This window comes from Alnus glutinosa, chromosome 9 (genome assembly GCF_958979055.1).
Source record: "Alnus glutinosa chromosome 9, dhAlnGlut1.1, whole genome shotgun sequence".
NCBI lineage: Eukaryota > Viridiplantae > Streptophyta > Magnoliopsida > Fagales > Betulaceae > Alnus > Alnus glutinosa.
Genome location: NC_084894.1, coordinates 3,726,945 through 3,746,514, shown reverse-complemented (window position 1 = coordinate 3,746,514; position 19,570 = coordinate 3,726,945). Strand labels below are relative to the sequence as shown.

Genomic DNA, 19,570 nt, shown 5'->3' with positions numbered 1-19,570 from the left:
GACAAATCACTCTTCTGCCTGACAAAAGTGATGTCATAGTCTATAGTACCTCTCAAGTATCTGAAAATCCATTTGACTGCATCCCAATGCTATCTCCTTAGATTTGCCATGTATTTGCTCACCACATTGACTGCCTGAGCCAAATCTGGCCTAGTACATACCGTAGCGTACATTCCAAAGTGTACATCAGACACCCCACTGCATTAGCATATAGGACCTTAGACATGTCTTTAGTTTCCTCAACTATCTTTGGGCACTGTGAGGTAGACAAACATAAATGATTCGCTAAAGGTGTACTCACCGGTTTCGCATTCTCCATGCTAAACCTCTCCAACATCTTCACATAACCGGCCTGAGATAGCCACAATCTCATGGCATCTCTGTCCCTGCAAATCTCCATCCCAAGAATTTTCTCGACTATGCCCAAATCTTTCATGTCAAATTCTCTACTCAACAGGACCTTCAACTTGTTGACCTCCATTATACTCCTAGCTGCAATAAGCATATCATCCACATACAGTAACAAAAAAAATAAATGAGCATCATCAAGGCTCTTCACATACACACAACAGTCATACTCACATCTCATGTATCCAATTCTAATCATGTAGGAGTCAAACCCCTTATACCACTGCCTTGGAGAATGCTTCAACCCATAAAGTGACTTCTTCAATTTATAGACCAAGTGCTCATGTCCAGGTTGACTATACCCTTTTGGCTGCTCCATGTAAATCTGCTCCTCCAAATCACCATGGAGAAAAGCTGTCTTCATATCCATCTGCTCCAGTGCCATGTTATAATGAGCTACCAATGCCAATACCGCTCTGATGGAAGTATTTTTGACCACTGGGCAAAATATTTTCTCATAGTCAACCCCTTTCTGTTGTGAGTAACCCTTTGCTACCAAGCGAGCCTTGAACTCCCCCCCCCCCTACCCAATTTTTTTTTATACTACATTTTTCTTGAACACCCATTTACACGCTATCTCCCTCTTCCTTTTTGGAAGCTCCACCAAATCCCACGTCTGGTTCTTATGTAGAGACCCCATCTCTTCCGCCATAGCACCCACCCATCTGCTCTTCTCTTGGCTATTGACAGTCTCTTGAAAAGTAGTAGGATCTCCGTTACTGATAACAATAGCAAAACAAGCCATGTCTTCAAAACAGTACCTGACTGGTGGCCTGATAGTTCGTCTGGGTCTGTCTGTGGTTATAGTGTGTTGCTCCTCAATTTATGAAGTAGAGGTTTTTGTACCTTAAGAAATGTTCTTCTGTACAGGAGTCTCTAACTCCACCTGCACCACCTACTTATCACTGCTACTGCTTTCTGGCACCTGCTACTCTTCACCCTTAGTACTTTTCACCCTGAGTACTTTTCAACATGGAATTTTCATCAAATACCATGTCTCTACTGATTACTGCTTTGTTTGCCTTTGGGTCCCAAAACTTGTAACCCTTAACCCCTTTCCCATATCCGAGAAAGACACACTGTCTAAACTTTGGATCAAGTTTCGATCATTCTTCACTAGATACGTGCACATAGGTTGGACACCCAAATACTCTCAAACGAGTAATCTACCTCATTACCGGTCCACACCTCCTCTGGAACCTTACCATCTAATGATACCCTCGGTGACCTGTTTATTAAGTAGCATGCTATACTCACTGCATCTGCTTAGAAAATCTTTGCAAGTCCAACATTCAACCTAAGACATCGTGCTCTCTCTGCAATAGACCTGTTCATCCTTTTCGCCACACCGTTTTGCTGCGGTGTCATGCGTACTGTGAAATGTCTCTTTATCCCATGCTGTTCACAGAAATCCTTGAACTTTCATTTGTGTACTTAGTACCATTATCTGTCCTTAGGCACTTGATCTTTCTCCCAGTTTGGTTCTCCACGTTAGCTTTCCACAATTTGAACTTGGCAAACGTCTCTGACTTGTGCCACATGAAGTACACCAAAACCTTTCTGGAAATCATCAATAAAAGTTAAGAAATACATATGCCCTCCCCGTGATGCTGTCCTCACTGGTCCTCAAACATCTAAATGAACATAATCCAGAATACCCTCTGTCTTGTGTGTGGCTGTCTTGAATTGCACCCGATTCTGCTTCCCTAGAATACATAATTTACAAAAATCAAGCTTGCACGTTTTGACACCCTTCAACAGATTTCTCTTATGAAGCTCCAACATGCCCCGCTCACCCATATGACCCAATTGCATATGCCACAAAACACTACAATCGAACTAAAACAGAGGCGCTTCACCTACAACTGTACTCACTAACAGTTTATAGATATTATTTGAACTTTTTTGCCCCCTTATCACTACCATCGCACATTTGCACCCTTAGTGACCTTCATTATTCCACCTTCAGACTTGTAACCAAAACCATTTGAGTCTCAAGTACCCAATGAAATTAGATTATTTTCTATATCTAGAACATGTCTAACATTAGATAACGTTCTAACCACACCATCAAACATCTTCATTATGATATTACCCATGCCTGTAATTTTACAATGTGCACTGATGTGTGTTTTAAAGAGTACTCGCAAGCGCACGAATCGTTTGCAATATAGTGTGTGCAAGTGCGAGGTCAAATCCACAGGGAAATGGTCAAATATTAGTGTCTTGTTTAATCAACCTCATTTTAACCTAGTTCCAAAGGTTTGAGGATTGATTCAAGAACAAAAGACTAAATAAAAGATATGGAATGAAATATGCAAATTAAAAGGAACTAAGGCTAAAGAATCTACCAAACCAAATCCAACAAGTCACACTCTTGGTTTCCACTTGAACACCCAAAGAACATTAAGCTTAGGGTGTCATTCAAGTTTCTCAACCATAAACCCGAGAACCATTAAATGAATCCAACACAAAGACAAATCACAAAGAGTACCAATTTGAAATCAAATCATCCAATGTATCATTCAATCACAATGGATATCATCATTCAAACCGATAAAACAAAGTATCTATCGGTTGAAACATATCAAATGTCCTATTTCCACCACTAACTACATTCATTGCAAAAGATAAAGCATTAAATGAATGGAACTTGAACAACAAATATGATATATCATTAAATATGCAAGTGGTACAGCAAGAGTGTGAGTGTCATCAGTGGAAAGGTTTCATCCTCAACCTTAGTTGATGTTACTAGCCTTCCATGACTAAGAACACCACAAGAAAATGAAGAACAACCATGGAAATAAAAAAAAAGCTTTACAAAGAGGAAGTGTCTGAGAACAAAAGCTACTGAAATACACTACAAAATGCACGAAATTAAACCTATCTACTGTTCTCTACTCTACCTACAAGGAGGCATGGCTATGGCTTTTATAGAAGAAAACTAGGGCTAGAAACCCATGTAAAATGACTCCTCTACCCTTCTCTAGGGTTCCTCTCTTGCTAGAGACAACCAAGAACACAAAACCAGCGTGTTCTGCTGCGAAAATCAGAGGGAGAGATGCTTTTTTTCATGGAGGAGCTTCTGATTGGGTGTTCTGGCGAGCTCTGCAAAAGCAGGTTCTGGGAAATTTCGATCGATCGACTTTTCAGGACCTCCGAATTTCCAGGCATTTCCTTATGAAATTTGCCATTCCTCTCTTATTGACCTACAGAAACAGAAAAACAGAAAAACTAACCAAAACATCAGAAAATAACAAGGCTAAAGGTCTAACTAGTGCAAATCAAGGGGTCCAAATACACAATATTTGGCACTCATCATGCACCATTACCCATAGCAACTGTACTAGAATTAACTAACATGTAAGTGTCAAACCAATCTTAGTTGGACGTCCCTTGAACTGAACATGTTGAGTCCAGAATCCAAGAATCCACAAGATGCTCTGAATTGAATGCAATAGAAAGCATATCATCATCAGCAGTGTCTGAGTCGTCCTTTACTACGTTTACAGACCTTGAGGGACCTTCATAATCATCATCCTTGTTCTTCTTCCGATCTAGACAGTCCCGCTTTATGCGCTCTTTCTTCCCACACTTATAATAATTGACGTGTTTCCTCTTCCTAGGCTTTGACCGGGAATTCTTTCCATTCGAACCACCCTTGTTATTGCTTCTTCCACGCTCCTGGTTACCCTTCACAGTTAGCCCTTCTCCATGAGAACTTTCATCACTGACTTTCTTCCTTTTATGAAAAGCCAGCAGGGCTCCTGTAATGTCCTCTAACTCCAAGGACTCTTTCCCACATGTCAGAGTTGTAACCAGATTCTCAGATGTGGTAGGAGCTAGGAGTGAATTCAACAGCATCAAAGCCTTGTCATCATCTTTGAACTTCACATCACTGATTACCTGATTGAACATGTTGATGTGTTGGCTCAAATCCGAGCCCTCCTCCATCTTCAACCCGTACAACCTTTATTTTAGATAAGCTTGTTCTTCAACGACTTGGACATATATCGACTTTCCAGTTTCAACCAAACTGCCGCCGGAGATTCTTCGTCCATGGCATGATACATCACATCATCCCCGCAGACAAAGCCGAATAGTGGCCACCGCTCTCGTCTCAAGCTCCTTCCAATCTATGTCCGGCATATCATCTGGTTTCATCCCATATAACGCCTTCACCATCCCTTGTTGCACCAACAAATCCTTGACACACCTCTGCCATAACCCAAAGTTACCTGTTCCATCGAACTTCATCACGTCTAATTTCGCAGAATATGTGCCAATCCCAGTTATCACAAATTAGGCTCTGATACCAATTGTTGTTACTGTGCACAACGATAATGAAATATAAGGAATCGAAAAGAGAGATCGAGAGAGAAGTAAGACACAGATTTAACGTGGTTCGGCAATTTACCTACGTCCACAGGAGTGCGGCTATATTCAATAATATGAACTAGTTATAACATAAGATATTTATAGCAAAACCCTAATGTATGGACACATATTTGGGATAACATTTTGAAAATTGATTTTTGCACAACATTTGCACACCAAGACGTATGTGGGTCCCACTAATGTGTTTTGGTGTGCAAATGTTGTGCAACTAACACATCCCGTAGGTTTTTGAGTGCCTTACATGACTTTTAGAGCTGAAATTTTTGAAAAATATGTACGAAAATCCCTTTGTTGAGCTGGAAACGGTCCAGTATTGGGGGAGATCCAGTGCTCTAAGCACCCAATGAAATCACCCAGTATTTTATTTCGTTTTTTTTTTTTGTATGGCATTATGTAGTTATAGAGATTAAGAACCAATATATATATATATATATATATATGTATTAACCATGATGTTTTACTAAATATCTAAGCGACTATAGGATTAAGAGAAATGTTATTTAATAGACTGTTATACAATTTTTATACAATCGAGATGATGTGGCAGTGAAAACATTTTACTATAGCTTGAGTTTTTTTTTTCATTATAATTTAATTTTAATTTTAATTTTATATATATATATATATATATATATTAGTATGATTTTAATATATCATAGTAAATTATGGCTTCAATTCACAAAATTCATCTTAAGAGGGGCAAAAAAAAAATCTCAATAAAATGTGCAAATAATAACAAATAACATAGCCACGGGAGTCAAAATATTTTGAAACTTATTGACACATGACGAAATTTCAAAGTTTAAAGAAAAGCTTATAACAAATGTCAATGTTAGGCCCTTTTGTTTATATGACGTACGTTTATGATATTCTGTGGTTTGGGTTTTATAGAGGTGGTGATGAGTCGGGGACTAAAAGAGCACCGCATGCAAAGATCTTTGTCCATAAGTTTTTCTTGGCAATTGATTGAGCTGTAGAAAGGGAGACGTACGTGTCATTCTAGTGAAACATTTTTCCCGTCGTGTCATTGTCATGGAACCTTTTCCTGTCCCAGTCGTTAAGCTGTTAGTCCACCAGCTGACACTTGTGAATCAACTCCTCCCAACAAACCCATACTCTGCCACAAAAGCTGAACCTAATGTGAGGAGTTATTTATATTGTGAAGATGTTGCAGAAGCTTTTGAAGTCATTCTTCACAAGGGAGAGGTAGGTCATGTTTACAATATCGGGACAAAGAAGGAGAGGAGAGTTATTGATGTTGCCGAACAAATATGCAGACTTTTTTCCATGGACCCAGAGAAAAACATCAAGTTTGTAGAGAACAAACCATTTAATGACCAGAGGTACTTTTTAGATGATCATTAACAATCATGACCGGTGGGGCGACAAGAGCTGATTATGTGGTGTTGGTTAGTTCAGGAATTTCAATGAACAACTGGTGCGCATCCTTGATTTCCGTCACCTGCTTTGGTTGGCAGCCTCCGTAATAGCATTCACATTTTCCATCAACCAGAGCAACTTCATTGCACTGAAATAGGTGCTTATAATGGGCAGACCACATACCTCCACAAAATGAGTCATTCCCCCTGCCAATTGCTTCTTCAATTTTCTGCAAAAATTAAAAAAACCAGAAAATCTCCCCGAGGTGGCTTTTGGGCCACCCCCTTGAGGAGGGCGTGGCTGCCAGGTCCCTTACTTTTTTATTTTTATTTTTTTTAAAAAAATAAAAAATAAAAAATAAAAAATAAAAAATAAAATATGAAAAATCATATAATAAAAAATAAAACGACGTCATTTTTAAGCTGAAGTGTTGATGCTTACGTGGACAAACAGTAAGTCAACAAAACGGAAGTTAGAACAATGGACGGTATTACTAACGGGATGACCTATTTTAAATTTGCGAAAAACTAAAGGATTGAATGTTAGAAAAAAAAAAAAAAAAAACAGTGAGGGGTCTTTTAGCATTTTCGTGCAAACCCAGAGATTTATTATACATTTACCCATAAAAAAAAATGTTGGTAAAATTATAAAGAAATACATTTTCTTTCAATTCACAAACTTATTAATCATAACAATCAATTTGTAGTAGCAAATTAAAGTGTCATCTGTTATGTAATACTCCAATAGTATGGTAGTATTTGCTATGTGATGTGTGTTTACTATGGGTTCCAATCAAACGCACATTATTCAAATAAACTCATGTATGTGTCTTTGGTAGGGGTGTAAATCCAGCCTGTAATCGGGTACCAATTGATAACTGATAACTGGAAAACCGGCTTGGTACCCGGTTGGAAATAACCGGTAACCAACTCTATCGGAACGGTTACCGGTTTTAGCATTTATATATACCCAGTTATAACCGATAACCGAGTATATATATAAATAATAAAATAATAAAAATATATATTAAAATTAACAAAGTACCGGTACCTGCCAGGAGTCTGTCCACCACAACAGCTTTGCCCTTGTCTTTATTTTCCATCTCCCGAGCCATGTTGGCTCACCTCCTTTCCAACTCGGCCACCTTCTTGGCCAAGTTGTCATGCGACCACGCGAAGGAAATGGCAGCTCCTCCCGGGCCCCTCATTTGATTATCCCCATCGTAACGTAACTCGGGGGCTCGCCTTCTCGGTGATCCTAGTCTCCACCCCCTAGGGGAGGGAACGATTGAGGTTACAGATTGTTCTGAATGCTTGGATTTGGGTTGTGTTGAACAATCTGCTCCGGCAGGGACCTCCTTCACCGGTTGGCTTTGCTTCCAAAATGCGTGTTCACCACTATGATAGATTTCTTTTTCATGAGAAACAAATAATCTTTCCCACAAATGGCGCCAAACTGTTGGTACAATTTTCGGTATGGCCCGAGTGAGATTTATTCCCAACAAGATCGATGGCTGCTTTATCGTTAGGATCCTTAGAGAGGTATGGAATCATAAATCCAGACACCAAATACCTTTCATGCAAAGGTGGATGTTGCTCACTTTTTGCCGTGTTCTTTTAGAATTATTTCAAATGACAAGTAACAATACTCCTGTAGAGCCACCACCGTCTTTGCAAAAGCTTGCCCTTCACTTCTTTAATCCTCCATTGCAAAGAGACTCAGACACAACACCCACGAAGATCATAGCAACTAAAGGAATTTTTTGCAGGTGTTGTGTCTGAGTCTTTTTGTAACAAATGATTAAAGAAGTGAAGGGCAAGCTTTTGAGAAGATGGTGGGCCCCGCAGCATGGCGTGGGCTAACATTGCCGGAGTTGCTTGGTCTGACAACACTACAAAACATGGCCGGACCCACTTCTATTGTAACCGAAAAAAAAATGGAAAATCAGTAGTATTTTCTGTTAAAAGGAAAGTTGGAAAGGCAAAAGAAAGAGAGAAAAAGTGGTATTTTACAAAGAGAGAGGTAGAAACATTGGTTGGGCTTTGCTTTTGTTTATCTTTTGTGGATGTTCTGAATTCTAAGGCTAGTTGAGGCGTTGATTATTTCTTTGTAAGTGTTAATAATAGCATGTGTTACTGACGGAAATTTGCTCTCTTTGGTTGAGGTTGCCACTGTAAATATGTGAATAGTCATTTTTTTTTTGGGCTGTCTACAGATGTTTCCTTGCATATTTCTGAGGACATCCTTTTCTTCTGTTTAGCTACACTATATTTCTTACCAACTGTTTCTTTCTCAACCCTTGACTGCGAGGGCAAAATAGGGAGAAAACTGAATAAAAACACATGTGATCCGCACGTGATGCCTAGACCATCTGATTTAACGAGGTTGACTGATGAAAAGAGGGTTTTGGTAAGTAAATGATAGTTCGATGCGATCGGGTGGTGAGAGTGTCAGTTCATGGGGGCATATTAACTGAGGCTGGTAGTTCATGGAGGAAAAAATGTAATTACCCCCAAGAAATTATAATCATCATTTTCATTATTGTCATGAGAAATGATTATACTACATCTTTCCTACACTTTTCGATTCCCACACTTCATCCTATGTGGAGTCATGGGCAGCTCGAGCTTTAGGTGACTTAGGCGGTCGCCTAAGTCCCCCAAGTGAATAAGGACCCAACTTATAATTATACAATAAATATATATTTTTTTAAAAAAATCGAGGCTCAAAAAAACATTTTAAGGCCTGTACATCAATTAGGCTTGTACATCATACTAATATGACAAAAAGATAATAAAATACTTTTTCATTAAGGCCCCCACTTAATAATTGTACAATACAGGTTATTTTCAAAACAAATTTTAAGACTCTAATATGGTAAAAATCTAATAAATAGTTTCTAATTAAGGCCATCAATTGTGGTAAAAGTAATTACAAATTGAAAGTCTCATTATTCACATTCATAAAATAAAATAAAATAAAAAATCCATAAATTCTTGAAAAGTATCACTTATTTACTCTTTTTAAAAGCCCTATTTTTATATTCATGAAATTAGTCCAACGTGTATAATTTTTTCTTAAATGTTTATTTGAATTGAATGTTTAGAAAAATATAAAGAGTCTTCAAAATGCATAAATTCTCATTGTTTGTGTTGTGAATAATAGATAGAATTACATCATCGATGAGTCTTCAATGTCTAACAATTTTTTCCGCATTATGTTCTACTGCAAATCAATTTTTATATAACTTATTTGCACTTTTCTCTTTATTTTTCTTTGAATCTTATTATTGCATGTCTTTGAATCAAGTGATAAGTCATTCTATATCTAATAAAAAAATATAATATAAATATTAAAATAAATTTAATTTAATTAATATTTAAGTATAAGAAAATGACATCAATTAAACTTGTCGCCTTAGGCCTCAAAATTTATCAAGCCGGCCCTACGTGGAGTCCTTTTTTTCTTTTTTGTTCATTCTATCTCCCACAAAATGAAAAAAATGGCGTGCCACGTAGGATGAGGTGTTGGAGAAGTGTATGAAAGATGTAGGAGAATCATTTCTCTATTGTCATTATTATTTGACAATCTTATTATAACCTCTGTAATCAATGCAGTTGGTATGTTTAAGGTTGGACAATTAATACGTTTTATCTTTCTTCATTAATGCTATTATTATTTGGTAATCCAATAAATATTGTAATTAATACATTTTGCATATTAAGGTTGCACAAAATATAGAGATATGATACACTTACAACTTTTGTACCACTATTTTACAACTCTAACCACTCTTTTTTTTTTTTTTTTTTTTTTTTTTTTTTTTTTTAAAAAAAAAAAAAAAAAAGATCAACCATTAGAAGTATAGGACCCACTTGTAAGAAAACAAATCCAACGGTTACTTTGAAATTTTTTTTTGAAGTTGTACAACAATCATTTCTCCAATATTTATGGTTTACCTACTTGCCATGTAATGTCATTTCCTATATACATGCATGTGTGTATGTGTATATATATATATATATATATATATATATATATATATATATATATATATATATATTTGTGTCTATGCGCTTTAAACCTGCAAACTCATATGTGACAAACCTATTTATCAACAATGGCGGCAAGGGTGGACTTAATAGTTTTCTTCCTGTGCTTTCTCCATCTTAGCAACAATCTGGTTGAAGCGGATTGGGGATTATCTTTAAAGGAAGAATTGAAATTCCAGAAGCGACTTATAAATCTTAAGAAGTCTGCAATTAAAAGCATTCAAGTAAGATTTTTGGAAGCTATATATTCTTCTAATTCTTCGTTTCTAAGTAGATTTTTTAATATTTTGCATAAGATATTGAACTTATGATAGTTATGACTAAGCTAATTATAATAAAAATCAAACTCCCTATCCTAACACCTCTACATAGGAGATTGAGAGTCATGCATGGGCTCAAGCCATACATATTCTTAATAGTACAATTTAATGCCATATACATAATTCATATATCCTAGTTTATTTCATATTATTAGACTCAGAGTATGTTTGAAGCGGAGGTCACTAGTTCGAATCCCCCCTCCCCTCTCTTGTGTGGACATGTCAAAAAAAAAAAAAAAAAAAAACCTCTTTTAATTTATTGGCTAAAGTAAGATAAAATAGGCATTTCAAATCACATCTAGGAAAATTTCGGTAATAAAAATTACAATTTTTTTACAAACTAAATTGTTATGAGATTCAGCAAACATACACATAAGTTTGATTTGATTTGACATCTGCAGACAAGAGATGGAGATATATACGACTGTATTGATTTCTACAAACAACCTGGCTTTGATCATCCTTTTTGGAAGAATACTACATTTGAGGTTGAACTGTTAATGCAAACCTTTTCTTTTTCAATGCTAACTGGTACAATTGATATTGCTCTAACCTTTCAAGAGTGTCATTACAGATGAAACATAAGTTGTTTGTAGAAGGAATGAGAGCCAAAAGGAATTTACCATTAAATATTGGGCTAAAAGGTGCAGGTTGTCCTTATGGAACAGTTCCTATAATAAGAATCAATAAAGATGACTTGGCAAGAGCAAAAATGCTTTCAACAATATATTCTTCAAATATAGATGAAGAACCTGGACATCATGTGAGTATAATCTTTTTGTGCTCAGAAAAAAGTGTACTATTTCTTTGTTGGTGAATCTACCCTAGTATTAGTGAAGCAAGTGACTTAACAATATGATTATCTCATGCAGTATGCAATACTTCGAACAAAAACTGACCCCAATAGGAAGCTTGTTGGAATTGAATCATATTTTAGCTTATATAATGCAAAAGGAGTCATTGGATCTCAGTATAGTGAATTCCGGATGGCACTTTCAAATGGTTTTGACACTATAAAAACAGGTTTCACGGTAATTCTCTAATTTAAGATATCATATCCTTTTGTTAAAGAATTTTCCTATATCCTAGCAGACTAACATACTGAGCAAATCTATTTTAAGGTAAATCCTTTAGTGTTCAAAGACAACCAGACACGACTATTTGCTCACATCACGGTGGGTTTTTGTAGATTGTGTTGAGTAATTTCATTTTTGTAATTATTTGTAACAAAGTAAATGATTTATATTTAATTTTTTCTATTGATTGAAAAATCTTTTATTTCATGAACTCATTCTACCAGATTGATGGAAGAACACAATGTTTCAATCAACATTGTCCTGGATATGTGCAAATAAATTCTCAAATACCTCTAGGTTGGGCGACAAAAGAGATTTCTGTTGTAGGTGGAGAACAATTTTCCATTAAATTGCGAATCAATAAGGTATGAAAAAATTACTCAACAAATCCATGGGAAAAAAAAAAACAAACTAGCCATGAATATATGTTCTTATACTTGTTTACACTAAATTTTGTTTCATTTTGACTAATTACTATCATGTGGTAGGAAATACATGGCGGGCCAAATTCAACAATTTTTTTTTGGACATTATACTTTGATGAGGAGAATTCTGTAATTGGCTTTTGGCCCCCGGCAATATTTGGGAAATTGAGTGAGTTTGGGAATCAAGCCGATTGGGGAGGAGAAGTGTATAGTCCACTAGATCAGCCTAGTCCCCCTATGGGTAGTGGCCTGAGGTATACAAGATTTAGAGCTTATAGTCGGCGAATTGCAGCTGCGTATGAGAATGCAAAGTTTCATTTTGTCAATCCAATAGATACAGAGGTGTATGCGTCTAATCCACGTGCATACAATATTCATGATTTTGGCTATTATGATGAATATTGGAGACGTACTATTTCTTATGATGGTCCTGGCGGAATCAAAGGAGCTTGATTGAGACTACTATAATATGTATAACTTCTAATCATTTTAATAATATAATAATGAGTTTTCTCTAATTATTGATATTTTATGCTACCATAATTTGTTTGTTCTTAATTAACCAATATTTAAAATTTAAAACAAGCTGGACCATTGACTATTTTGTTTCTTTCATCTTCTTCTTTTTCTTTTCTTTTTTTTTGTAAGTGTTTCTTTCATCTTAATGGTTAGATAAGGTGCCGCTAACGTTATTTTTATAGTTTAAATAAGACTCATCTACTTTTTATATATGCCCATAGTTCATTAATAAAACAGTGAAAAAACAACTTACATTTTTTTTTTTTTTGCAAATAACAACTTACTTTATTACAAACTAAAATACCATGCAAAATAATTAGAATTTGGGACACTGATTTTTCCCAACAGTAGCTACCTTAGTTGTGCCAACGAACTAGTCCAAGAAACCTATGGATCTGCTGGGTTGATTGCCCAAAAGTGCGACGACATTCAGGACAATCAGCCCTTCTCCCTATAGCCACCATGTCCACGAGACATTGTGCATGGAAGATGTGTGCGCATGGCAGCATGCGTAGGCTGTCCCCTTCCACCCCTTCTCCCTATAGCCACCATGTCCACGAGACATTGTGCATGGAAGATGTGTGCGCATGGCAGCATGCGTAGGCTGTCCCCTTCCACCAACTCTATTTGACATATTCCACAATGAGTGGTTTCAAAGGCACCCACTGTCCCAGAGAAAAACTCTAGACTTGGTAACCTTTCTATCATCCGCCTTGGCTCCCCACGCAAGTAAGAAAGCCATAAATAACGTAGTCCCAAGCCAATTAGGGATATCACGCCCCCAAGGACACAAAAAATAATACAAATATTCAAGTAGTACTTATTATCATCATCAAGGGATGTAGAGTGTAAAGACCAAGAAAATAAATACGGGTTTAGCAATTAATAAATTATGCTTATTAAATAGATGAGACTAATAATAGATTTTAAGTGATTATGTTTATATAATTGAAAAATAAAGAGTTTAAGGTAAGGTGTAAAATGTAGTTAGATTTAATGTGAGGGTTAAATAGCAATTAACAAATAAAAGAATTAAAGTTGAGGGGCATTTCAGTAATTTTTCCCTCTTTTTCTCCCTTATCCCCTACGTCACCTGATCCCTCTATCCACCTTTCATTTTCTTTCTTCCCATTCTCCCTTAAGTTCACGCACAGCCCCCCCCCCCCCCCCAATTCTTCTTCCTCTGTTCTTATTTTCTCCTTTGTTCTTCCTTCTGCCCGAGCGACACAGAGATGTGAGACAGAGAGAGATCGAGAGTTTGAGAGAGAGTGAGGTCGGGAGATCGAGAGAGAGATGGAGGCCCGATCCTCCGGTGGATGACGCCAGTGAAGCTACGATGGCCGATCCTCCAGGTGCGATTTCCGGCGAGCTCGTTGACCCAAGAACCCATGGAAACCCGTAACCCAGAACCCCTCGGACCCGCAACCCATGACCCGCTGAACCCGTGAGGAAGACCCGGTTCTCCAAGTGTGGTTTCCAGCAAATTTTCCGGCGGAAATCAGAGGCGATTTTTAATGGATTTTTGAGGAAAATCCCAAGGTATATAAATTCGTTAATTTTGTGGATTAATTTGTGGATTGTTGAATTAGAGTTTGATAATTTTGGGGGTTCTCTATGATTGTGTGTCGGCAGTGGCTATGGGTATTGAATTGAGTGTTGTGGATTTGAGTTTTGGTTAGTATTAATGATAATTGATGTTTTGATTTGGAGGACTATGATGTGGTGATTTCCGGATGCTTTGGTTTTGGGGATTATGCAGTGTTTATGTTATGGTGGCTAGTCGATAGAAGTGCTAAGGTGTGAAATGTTTTGGAGATAGCCAAAATAGGTATAGATTTTGTAGGTTGTGAAGCTTGGTTTAGTTTCTTTGTTTTGATGTTTATCGATTAAGGGAAGATGTGCATTTTAGTGGTGTTTTAGTATATTAGGGCTGATTTGGGGGATTTAAGACTAAGTGAATAAGTTGTGTTAATAGATCCTATGAATAAGGATTATTAATGGTTGAGTGGTTTTCCAAGTGTGTGGTTTAGGGAAATTATGTTAATGGAAATTGGAGGGAGTAACGCATAAAAGCAAACAATTGTAAAGGGATAGAAGTTACAAATAAGTAAATAAAGTACATTAGTATATATAAAGAATAAGTAAATCAATGAATTGGTAAAACGGTTAAATAAATGGACCGTAGGACTTTAGTCTAACATAATTAAAGATACTAAGATAGCCTTTAAGATATAAATCGCTAAGCTTCTAGGTTGGAAAGAGTTAATGGATAAATGTACCAATGTTAAGGTAGAAAGCAAAACAAAATGTGGGATTTATAGTTCAATCTAATTAGGTCAATAGCCCATTAAACCGTTTAACTCCTATAACCTAGATTACGTAGGTGGTTAGTAATTGTTAAGTATAGTGGTTAAGACAAGAAAAATAAGAAAGAGTTGTAAATTATCCAAATAACTTTAAGACATCAAATGTAAATTAGTAATATTATGGAAATACATAAATAGGCTTTGAATCTATTCAGTAATGTAATTAAATAATTAATGTGCTTATCTATGTATTATAAGCACCTAAGTGTGTTATGATGTTATGCGTAGCTTAATAAGCATTCTATACATATATATGTATGTGGGCCGAATACACTTAGTTTAAATGGATAAACAACTATAAGACTTATAGTTAATAATGATAACAAGACAACTTAGTACCTAATTCACCTATCCATATACACTAAGTATTTTAGTATATTATTGGATTAGGTTTAAATGTTGAAGGTATATATGTATATATATATGAGTTAAATATATATATATATATATATTGTGAACTTAGTAAATAAGCAACAAGCTATAAAAATGATTAGGAATAATAATGTGACACAACAACAACAAATAAGCTAATGAAATAATAGATGCGTCTTCTAGTTGATAAATAAGATAAGACGCAAACCTATAACCAACGACTAATCTAATAATAGCTTAAGGTGTTTAGCTAGCCTTAGAAGCGGGTTACGCAATGGGTGAGCATGCGGGTAGTTTATGTGTCATAGAGTATAGAGTTCCATAGCATAGTCTAACGTTATAAGTATTTGCAGGAGCATGTCATAGTTGGAGACTTCAACAGGTTCTCCAATGTAGAGTTCGAGTCATGAGTTCAATGCAGCCAAGGTGGGTATTCCACTCACTGAGAAAATATATATTTTTATATGTATTGGATTGATAAAAATACATATATTGTTTATGAAACTGAACCGACCATATGATGAAATGTATATGCTTTGAGATGATTTGATTAGTTTCGATTATGTTTAAACTATAGCAATGATGTTTAAGAGATAGTGCAAGAGTGAAAAGTATTGAATAGATTTAAAGTGTTAAGTTCTGCGATTGCAATGATGTTTAAGAGATAGTGCAAGAGTGAAAAGTATTGAATAGATTTAAAGTGTTAAGTTCTGCGGTTGAGATTTAAATCATGCAAATTGTTTGAGAACATGTCATGTCAAAACTGTTTAAATTTTATAAAGAAACTAAGTTTTGAATGATTTCAAAGTGTTGGATAAAATGCTGGATTTGTTTAGTTTTAAGAGGACGTGATTTAACAACTGCATGATTTCAGCGTGATACAGTAGTGAAATATATACTGGTCAAGCACGGAACATTGAGCATGTAGTATAGAGCATACATACCAGTAGTATCAGTATATCAGCAGCATAACAGTATCAACAGCATATCAGTATCAGCAGCATAACAGTATCAGCAGCATATCAGTATCAGCAGCATTATTAGCCCCAGTTCATGCATAGCGTATATAACACTGTTTTGTGAGAGATGTTTTTATGCTATGAGTAGTTTTACTAGACGTATTGGTATGCATAAGAGTCTTCATGAAAAAGATCTTATGTATATTTCTATTGGATAGTCATGTGTTAAGATCATACATTGAACTTGAAAGTACATGGATACATGATTGCCCGGGTGCGAGTAATGGCATGTCTATGAGTAGAAAGGTTGATTGTTCTTGTTCTTCAGGAAAGACGTATTAGCATGATTGAGTTTAACTCTAGTGCTCTCATGATCTACTGGCGTCAAGGCACGAAGCTGAAATACGATTAGAGATGGTGTTGCGAGTGTTTTGTTGACGGATGTTATCCTAGTACGGAAGAGTAAGATGCCATGTTCCTTGCTTATGACCTATGTGTATGCATGATATCTGTGATGGAGTGATCGTATGCACATATGTCTGAGCGACCGATGGAAAATATTATTATAGAGGGGTCTATATGTAGAAACTTCCAAGGAGGAATGACTGGAACTTTTACATATGTTCACAGCTATATAGTATGTTTTAAATGATTTCTGAATAGTCGGTGTTTGCTGCATTAGCTATTGGTAAATTGTGGCTAATATAGTGCTTGCAAGACTAAAAATAAAATAAGGGTTGGTTCTTTGTGAAAACTCAGTTAGTCTTATACCACTGAGGTCTTAGTATGTTTCATGCTAAGGCGGTGAACTCATTCTTTCACCTATGCGGATGTGGATACCACCACAACCGTGTAGATGATGTTTCTTTGGCTGCAGGTACTTCGGTATTGTTGATGGGTTGGTAGCAGTGTACTTGGGATATTATGACTGAAGCTTGTCGCGACAGTTGTAATTGTCGGACCACGGGTTGTCCACTATTTTATAGGTTAGGTATGACTTGTGGCGTTTGTGTCACTTATTATTTGTTAAGACATTATTGTTATGTAAATATTGTGTTAATAAGACTCAAACAGATAGATGTTAAATGGCTCAATGTTATATTTAATTTGTGATAGATGTATAAGTTGTAATTTCCGCTATTCAGATTTATGTTTTCCGCTGCATAGATAGATATATGTTATACTCTGATTATCTGGTGCATGTTATGGGACATGTGTCATATGTTGGCTGAGCGACACGTAGTCGTGCCACTGCGATGACTCGTTTATGTTTGTATAAAAAAAAAAATGGGTCGTCACATAGAGTCTTGCTGGTTTTGCATTCCCGAAACTCCCATAAAAAGGACAGAAAAAGTTATGAAGTATATGATCCGACAAGCCTGCAATAAATAATTTAAGATTGTGTAAGAATTAATTACAAGATTAAGCACGAATATATTCTAAAACATTTTTACTTATCAAAAACAATATATATATAGTATCGGTTAAATTTGCAAGGCTAAACTTAATTATGATGTGCCAAAGGAACCCAACAAAGCCAATTTGTCCGAGGAGTTCTATTTATCACTCTCATTTTTACCATCTTTCTAAAGTCTACGTGGCGTGATTTTTCTAACTAAAAACTCAATTTTTATGCACCAAATACTATGAAGGCTCACGTTGCGTAAACTTTGGAAGACAGAGGTGATGAGAGTGATGTATATATATCATTACTTGTGTACAAACTCACGCTCCAGGAAAGTCTGGAAACTAGCTAGCTGCAAGGGCTAGTTCTACTCACACTCAACATGCATGTCTGATGTCTGTTAAGTATCTCCCTTTCCTAAGGCGTCTTTTGAGAGTGAGTAAGGTCCATGGACTTTTACATGGTATCAGAGTAGGTTCCTTTGACAATGATGGGCCTTTCCCTCCCGTTGTTGAACACGTGTTTGGCCAAAGATGACACACGTGAGGGGGCGTGTTAAAGTGTCCCACATTGCTAAGAGATCCTTGTCTTGTAGACTTTAAGGCGTCTTAGAGAGAGGATTGGGCCTTCCCTCCCGCTGCCGCTCTGATGCAATACACGTGATTGGACAATAGTGCCACACGTGAGGGGGCGTGTTAAGTATCTCCCTTTCCTAAGGCGTCTTTTGAGAGTGAGTAAGGTCCATGGACTTTTACATGGTATCAGAGCAGGTTCCTTTGACAATGATGGGCCTTTCCTTCCCGTTGTTGAACACGTGTTTGGCCAAAGATGACACACGTGAGGGGGCGTGTTAAAGTGTCCCACATTGCTAAGAGATCCTTGTCTTGTAGACTTTATAAGCCATGGACACCCCTCCTCTCTTAAGGCGTCTTAGAGAGAGGATTGGGCCTTCCCTCCCGCTGCCGCTCTGATGCAATACACGTGATTGGACAATAGTGCCACACGTGAGGGGACGTGTTAAGTATCTCCCTTTCCTAAGGCGTCTTTTGAGAGTGAGTAAGGTCCATGGACTTTTACAATGTCTTACTGCAGAAAACAAAACTAAAGAAACCACTTGCGAGAAACAAATTAAAGCTAGGAACACCAAACAAGCTATAGTACTCTAATAACAACCATTAATTACGTACAAATCAACACCAATCTACCAGAATCTATTCTATTTACAATAATACAACAGAGAGAGAGAGATCGAGGCAAGGTCACATGTTTCAAGCCAAAGGAAATTATGTTTATGGCATCCACGTAAATTAATGATGCAAGTTAAAACCACTAATTATATATAACTCAATGCTCTGTTTCCACTAATTATATAAGCCAAAGGACTAAGAAATATGCATGCATTCTAAATTATTAATGGTTTAAATTTGTACCTCTTCATCAATTATGAATTCTTGATTTTCTATTAATTATACATTTCACATATGATATGGAAATAATAAAATTTTAAAGTATTTTATTTAAAAAATATCTATCTATAACAAGTTTTTTTAAAAAAAAACTCTAAATTCAATATTTTAATTACACTAGAAAAATTGGATGCAGGCAGTTGCATAAATATATACTCGAATGGATGGATCATGCATTGGGCATCGAAATGAGCATATATATATATATATCATCACTACCAAATCCATATTCAAATCGATCATAATTAAGTGGATAAATTGTAATTGATTAGAATTAAAAAGAAAATTAATTAAATGTGATCGAGTTAATTACAGCTTGTACCCCATGTTCGCCCAGTTGCAGCCACCACATGATCAACATGTTGCAAAAGTAGAGTATAGTGTGGTGCCGAAATAGTTGATCCGAAAGTAGTGCCATTGG

At 36.4% G+C, this 19,570-nt stretch overlaps 1 protein-coding gene and 1 long non-coding RNA gene across 2 annotated transcripts; both read left to right on the top strand.

The window, feature by feature from the left end:
• The first annotated feature begins 5,841 nt into the window (after positions 1–5,841).
• On the top strand, positions 5,842–12,515 carry LOC133877721 (protein neprosin-like). The gene is made up of 7 exons (XM_062316102.1): positions 5,842–6,152; positions 10,363–10,465; positions 10,963–11,049; positions 11,136–11,324; positions 11,434–11,592; positions 11,862–12,002; positions 12,126–12,515. The coding sequence occupies exons 1-7, from the start codon at positions 5,842–5,844 to the stop codon at positions 12,513–12,515; spliced, it is 1,380 nt and encodes a 459-aa protein (XP_062172086.1).
• Positions 12,516–13,756: 1,241 nt separating this feature from the next.
• Positions 13,757–17,364, top strand: LOC133878339 (uncharacterized). Its single transcript, XR_009901881.1, has 3 exons — positions 13,757–14,120; positions 15,673–15,745; positions 17,135–17,364. It is a non-coding gene; the product is annotated as an uncharacterized LOC133878339 (long non-coding RNA).
• Positions 17,365–19,570: the final 2,206 nt, after the last annotated feature.